At 45.1% G+C, this 21,345-nt stretch overlaps 1 protein-coding gene across 1 annotated transcript in view; it reads right to left on the bottom strand.

Moving 5' to 3' along the window:
- LOC121556629 (FRAS1-related extracellular matrix protein 2-like) overlaps positions 1–21,345 on the bottom strand; it is a gene marked incomplete at its 5' end in the record, with an annotated part of 146,481 nt that overhangs the window by 53,750 nt on the left and 71,386 nt on the right. The window contains 3 exons of the mRNA XM_045216882.1: positions 1,245–1,448; positions 12,386–12,544; positions 13,453–13,583. Coding sequence (XP_045072817.1) covers positions 1,245–1,448; positions 12,386–12,544; positions 13,453–13,583 — 494 coding nt within the window. The remainder of the gene's footprint in view (positions 1–1,244; positions 1,449–12,385; positions 12,545–13,452; positions 13,584–21,345) is intronic.

Below are 21,345 nucleotides of genomic sequence, written 5' to 3'. Positions count from 1 at the left end.
AGTGCATACATTATTATTATTTTTTTCATACCCCCCCGTGGGAATCGAACCCACAACCCTGGTGTTGCAAACACCATGCTCTACCAACTGAGCTACATCCCTTCCCAACAGATTTTTCCCGTCAGACCCGGGATTCGAACTGGCAACCCTCCTGCCGCTGGTTCACCACGCTAACCGCTAGGCTACCTGCCGCCCTAGTAGTGTAAGTAGGACTGAGAGAACTTTAGTCACAACGTCAGTATTTTCCAAAACAAGAATGTTGGAGATTTAAGGAATCGATGACGTCTCAGATTTCCTTTTATATTTGGGTTTTAAGTTTGGGTTTTAGGGAGGCTAATGGTTTAGTTTTAGGCTAATGGTTAATGCCGACTAACACGTGGGTGTTCATTCGTAATTCTCTCTCGGAATGCAAACTGACCGTGGTAAATTTAGTTTGATGTTGGATATCTCTATAGGGCTAGTTAGGGACTGTCAATAAATAAATAACACAATGTATATGGGACAATATTTTCTAATTTCAATGACTTAAAAGCCTTAAACCAACTATAAATGGTAAAACTTCATATACACATATTTAAAACATTTAATAAAAAAGTTAAAGGTGTGTAATTTATTGACGGTCCCTAACTAGCCCCAGCAAACTAACAATTGCTGAAGATAATTGGCAATAGTTGTCTAGCTTGCTAGCTACTTCCAGACACAAATGAGAGAATACCTCACTTTAACCATTTCACTCGCCCTAGCAGACTTGGTTTGACTGTTTTCAAGATACCTAGACGGGTGAGTGACTGTAACTGTGTTTCTGTTTTGTTTTGCCTGGAGTGTACAAACGTTTCCCAACGTGCGAAAACACACGCAAGAGACACCCACATCAAAGCACGCCTCCAAGTCCCAAATCTCGCCTCTCCAGTCACATTTCTTAATGAGGAGGAGGAAAACCGAGGCGATATCAGTCAGTTCAGCCCCCCTTTAAATGGCACATTGTCGGCTGTCTAATGCCCTGCTCTATACTATAACACACCTGAGATAAAACAAAACAAAACAAAAACAACAACAACAAAACAACTGAGATATAAGAGCATGGCGTTTGCAACGCCAGGGTTGTGGGTTCGATAAAATAATGTATGTATGGATAAGAGCGTCTGCTAAATGACTAAAATGTAAATGTAAATAATCTTGCCTCAGTCAGTATAGTTCAGTGATAAGATCCGCTCAAAAAATATTATTTTTGGTTGGTTCCCCACCTGGAAGTAGACAGAGTCCAGGGTGATCATCTTGGAGGAGGTGAAGAAGGTATCAAAGTCCACCTCTCTCATGGGTGTAGTGACGCCATCCGGGCCAGCGGGGGCACTGACGAGCCAACGGTAGCGCGTCAGCGTGTCGTCGATGTGCTCACTGACACAGATGGAGCCTGTCTTGTCGTAGTCAGGGTACTTAGGGTTACAGGCCTGGATGGGAGAGAGGGGGGAGATGTAGGAGAGGGAGAGAGAGAGAGAGAGAGAGAGAGAGAGAGAGAGAGAGAGAGAGAGAGAGAGAGAGAGAGAAAATAAATGTGTGAATCACAAAGAACACAAATCAACTGTCAGCTTGCATTTTGCTAAATTGACAGTAATATATACAAAATGCACACACGCATATACCTACATCACATGTATATACCCACATCACAGTTATATACCCACATCACAGTTATATACCCACATCACAGTTATATACCCACATCACATGTATATACCCACGTCACATTTACATACCCACATCACATTTATATACCCACGTCACATTTATATACCCACATCACATGTATATACCCACATCACATTTATATCACTCTCCCATTGCCCCCCATACAAAAACACCTCGCCTGCTTAATAATTAAGGATCTGCTTAACGTGGACAGATTTTGGGCAGAGATGTGGCTCTCGCTTCGCCTCCCGCTCAAAGCTATGGTTCAGTTTCAGTTTACAACTGGGTTCCCAGCAAACAGTGGACGTCCTAAGGACATTCGGTGACGTTCCTATTAGGTCCCTTTAAGGGTTTCAGCGAGACGTTATCCCACTCTAGGAACATCAAAACATAACAATAACCTCAGGACCATAAGAGGACATTCAGTACAGGTCACGGCTTGGTCGCAGTATAAAGTTATAAAAAGTAATCTTGATGTCCATAAGGGAACATTATGAAAAGGTTTCTATTTAGTTCTGATAGGACGTTATCCATGGGACATTCAATGACCACAAGGGGATGCTTCATGATGGTCAATTGGATGTCGCATGATGGTCCCCAAGGGAACGTTCTCTGGGGGACATTTGTTTTAGTTCCCTGTAAGTTACCTGGACGTCACTGAGGACCATCACATGACTTTTTTAGGACGTTCTCAGGACTTTCATTTTACTAGTCATTAGAATGTCGTGTGACGGTCCAAAGGGAACGTTCTCTGGGGGACCTTTGCTTAGTTCCCTGTAAGTTACTGGACGTCACTGAGGACCATGTCAGAATCTTTATAAGATGTTCCCAGAACTTAAATTGTACTAGTCAGTAGGACGTTGCTTGATGGTCCCAAGAGAATGTCCCTGCAAACAAAAATGAGTCGTTAGGACGTTCCCGGAACGTCACGAAATTGTTGTCTAAATTGGTCAGGACATTGTGTCATGGTCCCCTGGAGGTTTTGTTTAGTTCCCAGTTTCCCCGAGGACGTTCTTGGGACGTTGTGTCATGGTCCCCTGGATGTTTTGTCTACTTCCCGGTTTGTCCTGGGGAAGTTTTTAGTACATTCTTGGGATGTTGTGTCATGGTCCCCAAGAGGTTTTTGTCACTTGATGGTCCCAGGTGTGCCAAACCATTATAAGTAAATTAATTAAATGGTATGGGGGGGTTTTATGGTAAGTGGTATTCTGTTAAGTTAAAATAGTGTACAAAGCTTAAATCAATGAAAATATGATTACATTTGACATGATCACTTAGTACTGACTTTTTAACTCCCAACCTCTAGATTTGGGGTATGCTGATTTTTCTGCTGCGCCACAAAGTCTGGAGCATTTCAGAAGTCCCCAACACATTCATAAGTTTGGGTTTTCATTATAGTTGCCTAATAACAATGGTGCATATTATTCTGTTTTAATGTTAGTCCTGAATCACTATGATCATTTTTCTTGAGTGTACGAATACAGTTGAAATCAGTTACTGACACATACACGGTGGTTTAGCAGGAAGATCGGAATGCCGTGAACCAAGAGGTTGGGAGTTCAAATCCCAGGTGAGGACATGCTGAATAATAATTACTATATGAATACACATACACAATGTGATCATGTACAGTGTGTCAAATATGTAAGTTGAAAACACTGTATGCTAAAAGTCCCCTAGGACATTCTTGGGATGTTGTGTCATGGTCCCCTAGATGTTTTTGTCTAGTACCCGGCTTGTCTTGGGGAAGTTTTTAGGACATTCTTGGGATGTTGTGTCATGGTCCCCTAGAGGTTTTTGTCTAGTACCCGGCTTGTCTTGGGGAAGTTTTTAGGACATTCTTGGGATGTTGTGTCATGGTCCCCTGGATGTTTTGTCTACTTCCCAGTTTGTCTTGGGGAAGTTTTTAGGACATTCTTGGGATGTTGTGTCATGGTCCCCTGGATGTTTTGTCTACTTCCCGGCTTGTCTTGGGGAAGTTTTTAGGACATTCTTGGGATGTTGTGTCATGGTCCCCTGGATGTTTTGTCTACTTCCCGGTTTGTCTTGGGGGAGTTTTTAGGACATTCTTGGGATGTTGTGTCATGGTCCCCTGGATGTTTTGTCTACTTCCCAGTTTGTCTTGGGGAAGTTTTTAGGACATTCTTGGGATGTTGTGTCATGGTCCCCTGGATGTTTTGTCTACTTCCCAGTTTGTCTTGGGGAAGTTTTTAGGACATTCTTGGGATGTTGTGTCATGGTCCCCTGGATGTTTGACTCGTTTATTTGGAATGTGTTTTTTGTTATAATGTTACTAACTATGTCTACTCCCAGTTGTCTTGCACAGCCTATTTTAGTACATTCCTTGTTAAACAATGTTCTACCCAGTCATGCCCAGCCTGGTATATCCTTGTTTATCTAACTTCCCCAGTGACTTGCAAGCCTAGTTTTAGTACATTCCTTGTGAATATGTTCTGCCCAGGGCGCCTAGATGCTTTCTTGTCTAGTACCCGGCTTGTTCCGTGGATGTCACCTGATGGTCTCAAAGAAACTAAATCCCTTGTTAATAACAATGTTCTACCCAGGACATGCACAGCCTAGTTTCATTACATCCCTTGTTACTGTTGCCAAGACCACTGATCCATTCACAGCTGCTTGTCGTTTGCCAATGTTAGACACACACACACACACACACACTCTCTCTCTCTCTCTCTCCCCCCCTCATTTACACAGACAGACAGACAGACAGACAGACAGACAGACAAAGAAAGAAAGAAAGACTCACTGACTGACTGACACTAATTCACTGATTCAAATGAAATCACATTTTATTTGTCACATGTGCCGAATCCAACAGGTGTAGACCATACCGTGAAATGCTTACTTACCAGCCCTTAACCAACAATGCAGGGGTGTCAATGTAAATAGTCCGGGTGGCCATTTGATTAATTCATTAATTCACCGACTGACTGGGGTTGTGTATTGAGGGTGTCGATTGTGTCATTTAAAAGTCTTGATATTACTGCTAAAGTCAGGTTTAGCGCTAGGATTCAGGAATGTGGTTTGGTGTGTAGTCTGCTATTACTGAAGCACTTGATATGCATGGGATTACAAAAAGAGACTGAATATTACATTATTGGTTAAGGTTATTACACTAATCATGGAATATTTTCTGCCCACTTCATCATGTAATAATCAACACATAATCTAATAATTATTACAGGAGAATCCACTCTCTCTGTTTCCTCCAGCGGCACAGAGAGCATCTCCTCCAGCGGCACAGAGAGCATCTCCTTCAGCGGCACAGACAGCATCTCCTCCAGCGGCACAGAGAGCATCTCCTCCAGTGGCACAGAGAGCATCTCCTCCAGCGGCACAGAGAGCATCTCCTCCAGCGGCACAGAGAGCATCTCCTCCAGCGGCACAGAGAGCATCTCCTCCAGCGGCACAGAGAGCATCTCCTCCAGCGGCACAGAGAGCATCTCCTTCAGCGGCACAGACAGCATCTCCTCCAGCATCTCCTCCAGCGGCACAGACAGCATTTCCTCCAGCGGCACAGAGAGCATCTCCTCCAGCGGCACAGAGAGCATCTCCTCCAGTGGATTCTCCTGTATCTCTGTGCTGCTCCCTTCACCTCTGGACTTCTCCATCCAAGGACTAACACCTGCTACACTCTTAGAAAAAAATAATGCTAAGAAGAACCATACAGGGTTCTTCGGTTTTTTTCCCCCATAGGGCATCCAAACTAAACAGGCGGACAACGGTCCGGATCCGGACCCAGAGAAGGACCGAACAACATCACATTTAGTTATAAAAGTCAATAACTTATTTTTTAGACAGCTTTCAAAAATCGGCCTCTCTAACTCAACAACCTCTCTGTCTCGCTCTCCCGAAGCAACGGGCGCCTCTACTAGTGCCCGTTCGAATTCAATTGCGTGGTTATATGCAAATACAAGAGGCCGTGCCTCATCCAATCACATGCAATGCAAATATCCTCTGCCGGACCTCGGGACAAAACAGGTACAAAGAAACAGAAGGATTTGACCGCGGTTCAACTGTTAACATCACAGATAGAAGGAGCTCAGTTAACAGTATCTTTGTTAATAATACATGAAGCTGAAAATCATATATTCGGAGACGAGTAGTGTGCCTTCATTTTCCCCCGCAACTAGCACAGAAACAATGTGCCTGATATGCAGCGAGTCCGTAGCTCTCGTGAAAAGTGCCAATGTTAAACGCCATTATGACACCAGGCTTAGTAAACTGGATCAGACGTATCCCCTGAACACGTAGGTGGGAACAAATCAGATTAACCAACTCAAATCCCAAAATGGGAGGTCCACCAAAGTCCTTGTCAATTCCCTGACAGCCCAACCAACGTGCAACGGAGTGTTCACTGAGGATAGCTTTGGTTTTGGGAAAACCCCCCCAAAAAACCTTTTTCTGATGCTGAGATGGTAAAAGATGCATGTGTGAAGATGCTGACGCCTTGCTTGAAGGTAAACAAAAAGATGAGCTCGGGGAAAAGATCAAACAGATCCCACTGTCAGATTCCACAGCAATGAGGAGAACTGAAATATTAGCTGAAGATTTAAACTTCACAACTTGATGAGGCCATTCAGAATGCACCATGCATTTAATTAGGATGAATTAACAGATAACACTGATAAAGCCCAGCTCCTGGTGTTGGTCAGATTTTATAACGAAAACAAAGAAGGAATTCTGTGAGGAGCTGTTGGGTTTAACACATCTAGAAGCCCGGGGAGAGGATATCCATGAGGCCATCAAAGGGATGCTGACAAAAAGGGGGATAGATCGGAAGTCAGTGGTCTCCATCACCACAGGAGCTCCAGCCATGATAGGAAGAGGGAGGGGACTGGTTGCATGTTTGAAAAAGGACCACACTGACCTGACATCATACCGCTGCATCATCTATCAATCTGTCCTGTGCGCCAGTCTGGGTAAACAGTATTCTGAGGTCATGACAACGATGATGAAACTGATCAACTTTTTGAGAGCAACATCATCCCTACAACACCACCTGTTACGAGGCATTCTGACAGAGGCCACTGCCATGTTTTGATGACTTACTACTGCACAACAATGTCAGATGGCTCAGCAAAAGGCAGGGTTTGGGAACGCTTTTGGGCCATTCAGGAGGAAATCAAAGCTTTCTTATCAGAGCAAAAAGAATGACAAGGCAACTCAGTTTTCTGAGTTTTTGGAAGACGAGGAGAAGATGGAAACAGTTGCATTTTTGACAGACATTACATCACACCTTAATCAACTGAATGTTAAGCTGTAGGGACGGGACAACACAGTGTGTGTTATGATAACAGCAGTCCGGGCTTTCCAGAAGAAAGTGGAGCTTTTCAAGAAATGATCTCCAGGGAGAACTTGTCCACTTCCCCAATCTTCTGGCGCAAACGCAGAGAGACAAAGATGTTCCCAACCAGGTTGATTTCATCCAGAAGCTGATGGAGAACTTCAAGGCTCGCTTTGATGACTTCACTGTTGGAAGAGAACTGCTGCTGCTCATCCAGAACCCCTTCTTGGTCACAAATGTGACAAAGTTGTCAGAGGAAGCTAAACAGATCTTCAGATGGGTAGATGTTGCATCACTGCAAATGGAGGTGATTGAACTGCAAGAAAATGTGGCTCTGAAGGAGCAGGCTGGTGATTGGCTCTGAAGGAGCAGGCTGGTGATTGGCTCTGAAGGAGCAGGCTGATGATTGGCTCTGAAGGAGCAGGCTGGTGATTGGCTCTGAAGGAGCAGGCTGGTGATTGGCTCTGAAGGAGCACGCTGGTGATTGGCTCTGAAGGAGCACGCTGGTGATTGGCTCTGAAGGAACAGGCTGGTGATTGGCTCTGAAGGAACAGGCTGGTGATTGTGACCCTGTCCCTTTCTGGGGAAAGATGGCGCCTGCAGCTGATGTCCCTGTTCTCAAGAAACGGGCACTACACATCCTGACCATGTTTGGCTCCACATACAGCTGTGGAATCAGACTTCTCCACAATTAACTTTATTAAAAACAATTACCGCACCAAGCTCACCAATGAACACCTGCACCAGGTTCTCAGAGTTGCTCTCACACCATTTGTGCCAAAGTTCAAAGCAGACAGAAAGTGTCATTTCTCTCATTGATACAAGGGAAAGGCCCAGAGTGACTTATACATTAATATTGCATGGCCCAGTGACTTATACATTAATATTGCATGGCCCAGAGTGACTTATACATTAATATTGCATGGCCCACAGTGACTTATACATTAATATTGCATGGCCCAGAGTGACTTATACATTAATATTGCATGGCCCAGAGTGACATATACATTAATATTGCATGGCCCACAGTGACTTATACATTAATATTGTATGGCCCAGAGTGACTTATACATTAATATTGCATGGCCCACAGTGACTTATACATTAATATTGCATGGCCCAGAGTGACTTATACATTAATATTGCATGGCCCACAGTGACTTATACATTAATATTGCATAGCCCAGAGTGACTTATACATTAATATTGCATGGCCCAGAGTGACTTATACCTTAATATTGCATGGCCCACAGTGACTTATACATTAATACTGCATGGCCCAGAGTGACTTATACATTAATATTGCATGGCCCACAGTGACTTATACATTAATATTGCATGGCCCAGAGTGACTTATACATTAATATTGCATGGCCCAGAGTGACTTATACATTAATATTGCATGGCCCACAGTGACTTATACATTAATACTGCATGGCCCAGAGTGACTTATACATTAATATTGCATGGCCCACAGTGACTTATACATTAATATTGCATGGCCCACAGTGACTTATACATTAATATTGCATGGCCCACAGTGACTTATACATTAATATTGCATGGCCCAGAGTGACTTATACATTAATATTGCATGGCCCACAGTGACTTATACATTAATACTGCATGGCCCACAGTGACTTATACATTAATATTGCATGGCCCAGAGTGACTTATACATTAATATTGCATGGCCCACAGTGACTTATACATTAATATTGCATGGCCCACAGTGACTTATACATTAATATTGCATGGCCCAGAGTGACTTATACATTAATATTGCATGGCCCAGAGTGACTTATACATTAATATTGCATGGCCCACAGTGACTTATACATTAATATTGCATGGCCCACAGTGACTTATACATTAATATTGCATGGCCCAGAGTGACTTATACATTAATATTGCATGGCCCACAGTGACGTTCTGTGCATTCAGATTATTATTTTTATTCAACTCTCCTTTGTTTTCCAGAAAACATGCACTTTATTTTAATGAAATATTATTTTATAATTCAAGGCCCATGTACAATGGTTCACAGTGCACTTTTTGCATAGACAACTGATTGGAAGTTAACATTACATTTACATTTTAGTCATTTAGCAGACACTCTTATCCAGAGTAACTTACAGTTAGTGAATGCATACATGTATTTATTTTATTTTTTATTTTATTTATTTTTATACTGGCCCCCCGTGGGAAACGAACCCACATCCCTGCCGGCCAAACCCTCCCCCTACCTTGGGTGACATGTCTGGTGAGTATGCAGACCATGGAAGAACTGGGACATTTTCAGCTTCCAGGAATTGTGTACAGATCCTTGCGACATGGGGCCGTGCATTATCATGTTGAAACATGAGTTGATGGCGGTGGATGAATGGCAAGACAATGGGCCTCAGGATCTCATCATGGTATCTCTGTGCATTCAAATTGCCATCAATAAAATACAATTGTGTTCATTGTCTGTAGCTTATGCCTGCCCATATCATAACCCACCGTCACCATGGCGCACATCAGCAAACCACTCGCCCACACGATGCCATACACGCTGTCTGGCATCTGCCTGGTACAGTTGAAACCGGGATTAATCCGTGAAGAGCACACTTCTACAGCGTGCCAGTGGCCATCGAAGGTGAGCATTTGCCCACTGAAGTCAGTTATGATGCCGAACTGCAGTCAGGTCAAGACCCTGGTGAGGACAACGAGCACGCAGATGAGCTTCCCTGAGATGATTTCTGACAGTTTGTGCAGAAATTATTCGGTTGTGCAAACCCACAGTTTCATCAGTTGTCCGGGTGGCTGGTCTCAGACGATCCCGCAGGTGAGGAAGCCGGATGTGGAGGTCCTGGGCTGGCGTGGTTACACATGGTCTGCGGTTATGAGGCCAGTTGGAAGTACTGCCAAATTCTCTGAATTGACGTTGGAGGCAGCTTATGGTAGAGAAATGAACATTCAATTCTCTGGCAACAGCTCTGGTGGACATTCCTGCAGTCAGCATTCTCCCTCAAAATTTGAGATATTTGCAAATTTGTGACTCGTTTCAGGAAACTAGGCGTCACTACTTCACAGGAGTGCCATTTGAAAGTAAACTTTTTTTTAAATAAAAATGTTTTGTTTTGGCAGAAATGCCTTCTGGAACATGTGAACGTTCATGTGCCTTAATAACAAACGTGTATGCCATCTGTAAATACGAATACAATTGTTAAATTACAAGCCTAGTTGGTTTAGCCATGGAAAAAGACAGCAACCTTCCCGCTAGCCATAATTGGCTGAGATAATGGGTGGGCTGGGCATGCCGAGAGATGAGTTTGGATTGGTCTGCCATGTAGCCTGCTTCTGTCTATAACATGAGCTGGTTAGTATGTGCACGTAATCCTTTCTAACGCAGCTATTTTGAAAGATATCACATAGTAGAAATGCATAAGTGTTGCTCTTCACTTTCTGGAGGACCGAGTTTTGAAATCAGTGGAATTAGAGTATAATAGCTAAGGAGATGGATAAAATTCTGGCGTTTGATTGCAAATATGCAGACGGAGTCGAAAAGAGAACACACAGAAGGCTGTTGTATAAAACACCTGTCTCAAACTAAGGGCAACCAATGCATCCATGACAGAGAGGGAGAAGCATCCATCCATCTATACGGGAGAGTCTAGCCAGCTACATTTTCAGATATTTTGTCAGAAAGTCATTTTCATATCAAGTTAAAGTGTACTGTTAGCTAGCTAGGTAACGTTAGCCGGCTGGCTAGCTCGCTAACATTACATGCATGATCTGTGTAGTAATATTATTTGTATCTCAGAGCCATTTGCATTGCTAGTTATAGCCTAATGTTAGCTAGCTAACATTGAACCTAGTTTGTTAGCTACCTGCAGATTCATGCAGGGTAGTAACGTTATGAGTTGGGATTATGGTTCAATGTTTAGCCAGCTAGCTACATGTCTAAACAAAGGACTCCACAATGTAAGTAACTATTTCAATAGAATGTTTATGATGTCACCGCGACAACTGTCGATAGACATAGCTGGTAAATTCGCTCTGGCTATCTACTCCGATTTCAGAGCACTCTCGTCTGTGTGTCCCAGAGCGCAGAATAACTGATGAAATTACGAACGCTCAACACCCGTTGAATATGGCTGGTGTCAGTAAACGTTGGCAAAAAAACGTAATTAAATTGTTGCCAGCAGCACAGTTGCAGTCACCAACGCTCTGGATAACATAAAAACAGCCTAACCAGCTCTGCTAGGGCGAGTAAAATGGTCAGAGTGAGCTGTTCTCTCATTTGTGTCTGGAAGTAGCTAGCAAGCTAGCCAGTTAGCTTGGGTGATTGACTGCTGTTGTTAGGACAGAACTCTCGGATCAACCCTTAAAGAGATGGGTGGGGCTAAAGCTTAAGAGGGTGTGAACGATGCTGAATCGGTGTAGACAAAGAAGAGCTCTCCAATAGGTACCAAAACATTCAAGGGCCATTTTCTCAAAAGTGAGGTTAAAAGTTAATCAACTTTCAAAGCAGAATCACTTTCCCATTGTTCCTCAACTGTACTGTATGATTGACCATTTTCTAGCTCTGAGTCTCTACTTTTATCCAATGTAAAAAACACAATTTCAAACTTTGCTACATAAGACCGTATCGAGCCGGTCGGTCACATTTTATAGTGGCCTTTTATTGTCCCCAGCACAAGGTGCACCCGTGTAATGATCATGCTGTTTAATCAGCGTCTTAATACGCCACACCTGTCAGGTGGATGGATTATCTTAGCAAAGGAGAAATGCTCACTAACAGGGACGTAAACTAATTTGTGCACAACATTTGAGAGAAATAAGCTTTTTGTGCGTATGGAACATTTCTGGATTTTTTTATTTATTTCAGCTCAAACATGGGACCAACACTTTACATGTTGCGTTTATGTAAGATGGCACCGACAGACATGGCCGCCTTGTTTCAGGCTCTTTTACAAGCATTTCGCATCTGCTAAAAATGTGTATGCGACAAATAAAATTTGATTTGACTTTTGTTCAACTATGATTTCACTACAGTCAGGCTAAAGTACTTTACTCTCTGTTTAGATTAGGGTCTTCCAGCCCCTGACCGTTTCAGATGAGTTCTCTGTGTGTTCACCGTCTGCTGGTGGAGGCAACGGGAAAGCTGAACTTCAGGGACATAGACTGACTTGTGGGGAAAGAGACTGACACAGACAGACTTACGGTGACGGACTGACTCTTGGGGATATATACTGACTTGTGGGGACACAGACCGACTTGTGGGGACATATACTAACTTGTGGGGACATTAAAATGACTCTTGGGAATGCGTGCTGACTTATGGAGACAGACTGACTCTTGGGGACATAGACTGACTATGAGGACATTAACTGAAATGGACTGACTTACGGTGACACAGACAACGGGGTAACCAGCAGGAGGGTGGCGGTTCTGAGCTGTCTTGCTGATGTCGTCATAGTGCAGCAGTGACACCATGTGAGGCAGGGAGGGGAAGGTGACGTCGGCCATGCTGTTGGTCTCCTCGATGTACACGATGGCCTTGGTCATCTGACACAACACACAGGGTTTGTATGCGTTAGATTGACTGAGTTAGATTGACTTTTGTTATGAACTTAACTTAGATTGACTTAGTTTGTAAGAGTTCGATTGACTTAGTTTATAAGAGTTAGATTGACTTAGTTTGTACAACCATGTGTTAAACTGCTGACCCAACTGCCCTGTTGAACCAAAACTTGATTGGTATGTAGTGAGAGTGTTCAGGTGTGATTGGTTGGTTAATTGATTGGTATGTAGTGAGAGTGTTCAGGTGTGATTGGTTGGTTAATTGATTGGTATGTAGTGAGAGTGTTCAGGTGTGATTGGTTGGTTAATTGATTGGTATGTAGTGAGAGTGTTCAGGTGTGATTGGTTGGTTAATTGATTGGTATGTAGTGAGAGTGTTCAGGTGTGATTGGTTGTTTAATTGATTGGTATGTAGTGAGAGTGTTCAGGTGTGATTGGTTGGTTAATTGATTGGTATGTAGTGAGAGTGTTCAGGTGTGATTGGTTGGTTAATTGATTGGTATGTAGTGAGCGTGTTCAGGTGTGATTGGTTGGTTAATTGATTGGTATGTAGTGAGAGTGATCAGGTGTGATTGGTTGGTGAATTGATTGGTATGTAGTGAGAGTGTTCAGGTGTGATTGGTTGGTTAATTGATTGGTATGTAGTGAGAGAGTTCAGGTGTGATTGGTTGGTTAATTGATTGGTATGTAGTGAGAGTGTTCAGGTGTGATTGGTTGGTTAATTGATTGGTATGTAGTGAGAGTGTTCAGGTGTGATTGGTTGTTTAATTGATTGGTATGTAGTGAGAGTGTTCAGGTGTGATTGGTTGGTTAATTGATTGGTATGTAGTGAGAGTGTTCAGGTGTGATTGATTGATTGTAAAATGTAAAATGTGGGCCAAGATCCTCCTCACCTGCGTTTCAGCCACCATGTTGTCATCAGGTTTCAGGTGAACAGTGAAGGCTTCTCTCATCTCTCTGACTCCATCATACAACACCTCCACCTCTACAACGTGCTCCGTCTGCCCATGCTTAAACTCAACATCTACAATACACGCACGTAAGAACACACACACACACACACACACACACACACACACACACACACACACACACACACACACACACACACATCAGTCTCTAGTTATTTTTCATCCATCTGTATTTTAACTCTTTCTATACCGTTTCTGTTTTTCCCTGGCTGGTAGGTCCTCAGTCCTTACCCTCTGAGACAGGATCCTCTCCTGAGGTAGCCGACCCTGGTGTGTCCTAGTAACCCTAATTTAACCGTCTGTTTATGACTGTAGTGTCTAACCAGTGTTTCGTTTTCCAAAGAGCTGCAGATGTTTTGTTTGTTTTTGCCCTAGTTCCACACACCTGATTCCACTAATCAAAGGTTTCCCCAGGACCAGGATTAAGAAGCACTGTGTTAATACAATAATCACTTGGAAAGGAGAGGATAGGAGGGGGAGTGGAGGAAGGAGGGGAGTGGAGGAGAGGAGGTGAGGAGAGAGAGAGAAGGACAGAGGGGGATGGGAGAGTGTTAATCACATGTCAGATTGAACTGAAACATGGCCAATGCGCAATAACTTGTCTGCATATGAAATGCCCCTTTCCTTTTCTTTCTAGACTGAAGAACAAGTGAGTTTGACATCCATTTCTAAATACTGGGAGGTCACAGTAACCTCACAGTCTCTCTCTCTCTCTCTCTCTCTCTCTCTCTCTCTCACAGTCTCTCTCTCACAGTCTCTCTCTCACAGTCTCTCTCTCGCAGTCTCTCTCTCACAGTCTCTCTCGCACACTCTCTCTCTCTCTCTCTCTTTCTCTCACACAGTCTCTCTCTCTCTCTCTCACACAGTCTCTCTCTCTCTCTCTCTCTCTCTCTCTCTCTCTCTCTCTCTCTTTGTCTCTCTCTCTCTCTCTCTCTGTCTCTCTCTCTCTCTCTCTCTCTCTGTCTCTCTCTCTGTCTCTCTCTCTCTCTCTCTCTCTCTGTCTCTCTCTCTCTCTCTGTCTCTCTCTCTCTCTGTCTCTCTCTCTCTCTCTCTCTCTCTGTCTCTCTCTCTCTCTCTGTCTCTCTCTCTCTCTCTCTCTCTCTCTCTCTCTCTCTCTCTCTCTCTCTCTCTCTCTCTCTCTCTCTCTCTCTCTCTCTCTCTCAATTCAATTTCAATTCAATTCAATTTAAGGGCTTTATTGGCATGGGAAACGTGTGTTAACATTGCCAAAGCAAGTGAAGTAGATAGTAAACAAAAGTGAAATAAACAATAAATATTAACAGTAAACATTACACTCAGAAGTTTCAAAAGAATAAAGACATTTCAAATGTCATATTATGTATATATACAGTGTTGTAACAATGTGCAAATAGTTAAAGTACAAATGGGAAAATAAATAAACATAAATATGGGTTGTATTTACAATGGTGTTTGTTCTTCACTGGTTGCCCTTTTCTTGTGGCAACAGGTCACAAATCTTGCAGCTGTGATGGCACACTGTGGTTTTTCACCCAGTAGATAAGGGAGTTTATCAAAATTGGGTTTGTTTTCGAATTATTTGTGGATCGCTGTAATCTGAGGGAAATATGTGTCTCTAATATGGTCATACATTTGGCAGGAGGTTAGGAAGTGCAGCTCAGTTTCCACCTCATTTTGTGGGCAGTGTGCACATAGCCTGTCTTCTCTTGAGAGCCAGGTCTGCCTACGGCGGCCTTTCTCAATAGCAAGGCTATGCTCACTGAGTCTGTACATAGTCAAAGCTTTCCTTAAGTTTGGGTCAGTCACAGTGGTCAAGTATTCTGCCACTGTGTACTCTCTGTTTAGGGCCAAATAGCATTCTAGTTTGCTCTGTTTTTTTGTTTGTTCTTTCCAATGTGTCAAGTAATTCTCTTTTTGTTTTCTCATGATTTGGTTGGGTCTAGTTGTGTTGTTGTTGTTGTTGTTCCTGGGGCTGTGTGGGGTCTGTTTGTGTTTGTGAACAGAGCCCCAGGACAAGCTTATTTAGGGGACTCTTCTCCAAGTTCATCTCTCTGTAGGTGATGGCTTTGTTATGGAAGGTTTGGGAATCGCTTCCTTTTAAGTGGTTATAGAATTTAACGGCTCTTTTCTGGATTTTGATAATTAGCGGGTATTGGCCTAATTCTGCTCTGCATGCATTATTTGGTGTTTTACGTTGTACACAGAGGATGTTTTTGCAGAATTCTGCATGCAGAGTCTCAATTTGGTGTTTGTCCCATTTTGTGAATTCTTGGTTGGTGAGCGGACCCCAGACCTCAGAACCATAAAGGGCAATGGGTTCTATAACTGATTCAAGTATTTTTAGCCAGATCCTAATTGGTATGTCAAATTTTATGTTCCTTTTGATGGCATAGAAGGCCCTTCTTGCCTTGTCTCTCAGATCGTTCACAGCTTTGTGGAAGTTACCTGTGGCGCTGATGTTTAGGCCGAGGTATGTATAGTTTTTTGTGTGCTCTAGGGCAACGGTGTCTAGATGGAATTTGTATTTGTGGTCCTGGCAACTGGACCTTTTTTGGAACACCATTATTTTTGTCTTACTGAGATTTACTGTCAGGGCCCAGGTCTGACAGAATCTGTGCAAAAAGATCTAGGTGCTGCTGTAGGCCCTCCTTGGTTGGTGACAGAAGCACCAGATCGTCAGCAAACAGAAGACATTTGACTTCAGATTCTAGTAGGGTGAGGCCGGGTGCTGCAGACTGTTCTAGTGCCCTCGCCAATTCGTTGATATATATGTTGAAGAGGGTGGGGGCTTAAACTGCATCCCTGTCTCACCCACGGCCCTGTGGAAAGAAATGTGTGTGTTTTTTTGCCAATTTTAACCGCACACTTGTTGTTTGTGTACATGGATTTTATAATGTCGTATGTTTTTCCCCCAACCCCACTTTCCATCAATTTGTATAGTAGACCCTCATGCCAAATTGAGTCAAAAGCTTTTTTGAAATCAACAAAGCATTTTAAGACTTTGCCTTTGTTTTGGTTTGTTTGTTTGTCAATTAGGGTGTGCAGGGTGAATACGTGGTCTGTCGTACGGTAATTTGGTAAAAAGCCAATTTGACATTTGCTCAGTACATTGTTTTCACTGAGGAAATGAACTAGTCTGCTGTTAATGATAATGCAGAGGATTTTCCCAAGGTTGCTGTTGACGCATATCCCACGGTAGTTATTGGGGTCAAATTTGTCTCCACTTTTGTGGATTGGGGTGATCAGTCCTTGGTTCCAGATGTTGGGGAAGATGCCAGAGCTAAGGATGATGTTAAAGAGTTTAAGTATAGCTAATTGAAATTTGTGGTCTGTATATTTTATCATTTCATTGAGGATACCATCAACACCACAGGACTTTTTGGGTTGGAGGGTTTGTATTTTATCCTGTAGTTCATTCAATGTAATTGGAGAATCCAGTGGGTTCTGGTAGTCTTTAATAGTTGATTATAAGATTTGCATTTGATCATGTATATTTTTTTGCTGTTTGTTCTCTGTTATAGGGCCAAAAAGATTGGAGAAGTGGTTTACCCATACATCTCCGTTTTGGATAGATAGCTCTTCGTGTTGTTGTTTGTTTAGTGTTTTCCAATTTTCCCAGAAGTGGTTAGAGTCTATGGATTCTTCAATTAAATTGAGCTGATTTCTGACATGCTGTTCCTTCATTTTCCGTAGTGTATTTCTGTATTGTTTTAGTGATTCACCATAGTGAAGGCGTAGGCTCAGGTTTTCTGGGTCTCTATGTTTTTGGTTGGATAGGTTTCTCAATTTCTTTCTTAGGTTTTTGCATTCTTCATCAAACCATTTATCACTGTTATTACTTTTCTTTGGTTTTCTGTTAGAGATTTTTAGATTTGATAGTGTCATGAGCACTCTCTCTCCCTGGTAGCAACATTAATTGCATTCAATTATCTTCCACTCTGCTCACCTCCCTCTCTCTACTCAGCCTAACTAGCTCCACCTGCCCTGCTCTGCTCTTGTTACCTGGCCAGCTGCACTGCATTTCCCACTCACCATCCTCACCTTGCCTCACTCTGTTCTAATTACTCTGCCAGCTGAACTGCATTTCCCCACTACCTCTCCCAGTATATCAAGCCCTGGTTTTCAGCCAAGCCCTGTCAGATCGTCTTCAAACCCCGGACCAGTAACCTGCCTGTCTGCGCTCTGACTCCTGTTTGTGATACCGATCCTTTCTTGACTGCCTCCTTGTTCTACTGCCCCGTCTATCCCAACCTGCCTTCTGGACCTCGACTACTCTCCGATCTTCAGCCCCTCCGGTAACTTTCGTTTCTGCCTTCTGTCTCTCACCACGTATTTGCCCAGCCCTGATCTGTACTTCTGCCTGCCATTCATATTGCTGTTGTGTGTGTGTGTTCCCCCAGGTCTCCGACCACCAGATGAGCGTGCCCAGACGTTTCACCACCCTCAGCCCGATACGCCGCTCCATCACTGGGAACACACACACTAAGCACTTGGACTGGACACCCCGGACATTTGGTGACCCCGGAGCACAGGTACCCACAGGAGGACCCTGAAAGACCCCTGACACCCCTGGGACTCCTCTTCCCGCCTGTAACCTTGAATAAAGAACTCTGAATTTGAACTTGCGCTCTTGGGTCCTCTTCTGTTCGTGACAGAACGATCTGACCATCATGGACCCAGCGCACTCCCTGACCACGATGGAGGAAGAGCCAGAGAGGACTGCCCTACAGCGACTGGAACGGCTCTGAGGGAGACATAAATCGGATGGCTGGCGACATCGCTTCCCCTTCTCCAGCTATTCAACCAGCAGCAACAACAGTTCCAACTGCAGCAACAACAGCTAGCCCAAGCCCTGCAACTACTCTCAAGCCCGGCTACTCCACCTGCACCCCCTGGTCCTTTTGTTCCTGTACCACCGATACTCCTTCATCCCTCCGCTGGAGGTCCCAATGCTGCAGGCCCGGCAGTGCTGCCACCAGATCCCCACGCTCCTGAACCAAGGATTGGGAACCCGAACGTTTTGATGGCAACCAGAAGCAAGTAAGACCATTCTTGAGCAGCTGCCGAATCCAGTTTGCACTACAGCCCAGGACTTTCTCAACAGAGGAGCCAAGGTGGGGTATGTCATCACACATCTCACCGGTCGAGCTCGGTTGTGGGGAACGGGCGGAATTCGACCGGCAAACCCCAGCCTGTGCCTCCTTCAGTGCCTTTGAGGAGGAGATGTTAAAGGTCTTTGACCTAGGCTCGCCAACAGCCGAGCGTCACAAGCTCTGCTCACCATCCGTCAGGGCAATCGGACAGTGGCAGACTTCTCCATTGACTTTCGTACCCTGGCCAGTCAAAGCTCGTTTAACCCAGAGGCACTGGTGCAAGCCTTCCTCCATAGCCTGGCGGACTATATCAAGGACGAGCTTGTTTCCCATGACCCGCCCTCAACGCTTGATGCCGCCATTGACCTTGCCGTTCGCATTGACCGCCGTATCAGACCCGGAGGAGGGAGAAGGGCCGTCTCAGTCAACCTGCCATCCGTACTCGGGTCGATACCGCTTCTGTCCAGCCCCTGCCTGTCAAGTCCCATAGCCAACTCAATCAGCCTGAGCCCATGGAGATTGGCCGTGCCTCTCTGACTCCCGAGGAGCGTCGGCGCCGTCTAAGCTCCAACCTTTGCCTCTACTGTGGTGGCGAGAATCACCGTGTCGCTACTTGTCCGGCAAAAGCCGCAGCTCACCAGGTGTAGGGGGAGATCCGGGTGAGCTCAACAAGCCTTCAGTCTCCCTCCATCCGAAAGACCCTGCTTCATCTCCGCCTTCAGCTTTCTGACAAGACTCATACATTGGCCGCCCTTGTGGATTCCGAGCCGAAGCAAACATCATGGACCCTGAGCTTGCACAGCAACTGGGCGTGAACCATCATCAACTGACACAACCCATTCCTGCACGAGCCCTGGATGGGCATCATCTTGGCACTGTCACTCATATCTCCGCCCCTGTGACAATCCTGCTGTCAGGAAACCACCAGAGTCCATCCAGTTTCACCTCCTACACTCACCTGGCCAACCACTCATTCTTGGATACCCGTGGCTCCGTCAGCACAACCCCCCACATCGACTGGGAGACAGGAACAGTCCGTGAGTGGGGAAGGAGTTGTCACCAGACCTGTTTAAGGGGGGCCACCCTGCCCGTTCACCGGGAAGGATCTAGCGCTACCTCCGACATATCCAATGTTCCGGCCTGTTACCACAGCCTGAAAGAGGTGTTCAACAAATCCAAGGCGACATCTCTACCCCCACACAGACCCTATGACTGCGCGATTGATCTCCTGCCTGGCACAGCACCTCCCAAGGGTCGTCTGTATTCACTGTCAGCCCCGGAAAGAAAGGCCATGGAGGACTACATTAATGACTCTCTTGCCTCCGGGATAATTAGACCCGTCGTCTTCCCCCCGCAGGAGCGGATTCTTCTTTGTCGGCAAGAAGGACGGTTCTCTTCGTCCATGCATAGATTACCGGGGGTCTGAACGACATCACGGTTAAGAATCGCTACCCACTGCCCTTACTTTCGTCTGCCTTCGAACTGCTGCAGGGAGCCACTGTATTCACTAAGCTGGACCTTCGCAATGCCTACCATCTGGTGCGGATGAGGGAGGGAGACGAATGGAAGACAGCGTTCAACACACCAACCGGCCACTATGAATATCTCGTCATGCCCTTCGGCCTCACCAATGCCCCAGCAGTTTTTCAAGCCCTAGTGAATGATATCCTCAGGGACATGCTAAATACGTTCGTATTTGTGTACCTTGGACGATATTTTAATATTCTCAAAGACTCTGTCAGAACACACGCACCACGTCCGGTTGGTCCTGCGCCGCCTGCTGGAGAACTCTCTTTTCGTGAAGGCAGAGAAGTGCGAGTTCCATGCCAAGACCCGTTTCATTCCTGGGGTATGTGGTGACCGAGGGCAGCATTCAGATGGATCTCACGAAGGTGTCGGCTGTCACTTCCTGGCCAGTTCCTGAGTCTCGGAAGAAGTTGCAACAGTTCCTGGGCTTTGCCAACTTTTATAGGAGATTCATCAGAAACTATAGCACAGTGGCTGCACCCCTCACGGCGCTAACCAGCACTAAACAACCGTACCAATGGACATCAGCTGCTGATAAGGCCTTCAATATCCTCAAGACATGTTTCACTTCTGCTCCCATCCTCCAGATGCCAGATGCAGCAAGGCAGTTTGTGGTGGAGGTAGATGCTTCGGACGTGGGAGTGGGTGCAGTGCTTTCTCAAAGAGCAGCTGAGGATGGCAAGATGCACCCCTGTGCCTTCTACTCCCGTCGGCTAACCCCTGCCGAATGCAACTACGACATTGGGAACCGCGAGCTGTTGGCTGTCAAGCTCGCCCCTTGAAGAATGGCGGCACTGGTTAGAGGGTCAAAGGAACCATTCGTAGTGTGGACAGACCACAAGAACCTGGAGTATATCCAAACAGCCAGGAGGCTGAACTCCCGTCAACAGCGGTGGTCTCTGTTCTTACGCGCTTCAATTTCACGCTCTCCTACCGCCTCGGGATCTCGCAACATCAAACCTGATGCTCTTTCCCCGGATGTTTCAGAAGGGACGAGACCACCGCCATGACAGCTCCCATTCTTCCCAGCCACTTGGTCGTAGCGGCCCTCACCTGGGAGATCGAGAAGCAGGTCATGGAGGCTCTTCGGGACCAGCCAGGTCCAAGCACCAGCCCCCCAACCGTCTGTTTGTTCCAGCAAATCTCAGGTCACCTGTGATTCAGTGGGGGCACGAATCCCGTCTGGCCTGTCATCCCGGCATCACTCGCACCCTTC

The sequence above is a fragment of the Coregonus clupeaformis genome, unplaced genomic scaffold (genome assembly GCF_020615455.1).
Source record: "Coregonus clupeaformis isolate EN_2021a unplaced genomic scaffold, ASM2061545v1 scaf0838, whole genome shotgun sequence".
Taxonomy (NCBI): domain Eukaryota; kingdom Metazoa; phylum Chordata; class Actinopteri; order Salmoniformes; family Salmonidae; genus Coregonus; species Coregonus clupeaformis.
The sequence above is the reverse complement of the archived record's forward strand: the minus strand, read 5'-3'. Positions and strand labels throughout refer to the sequence as shown.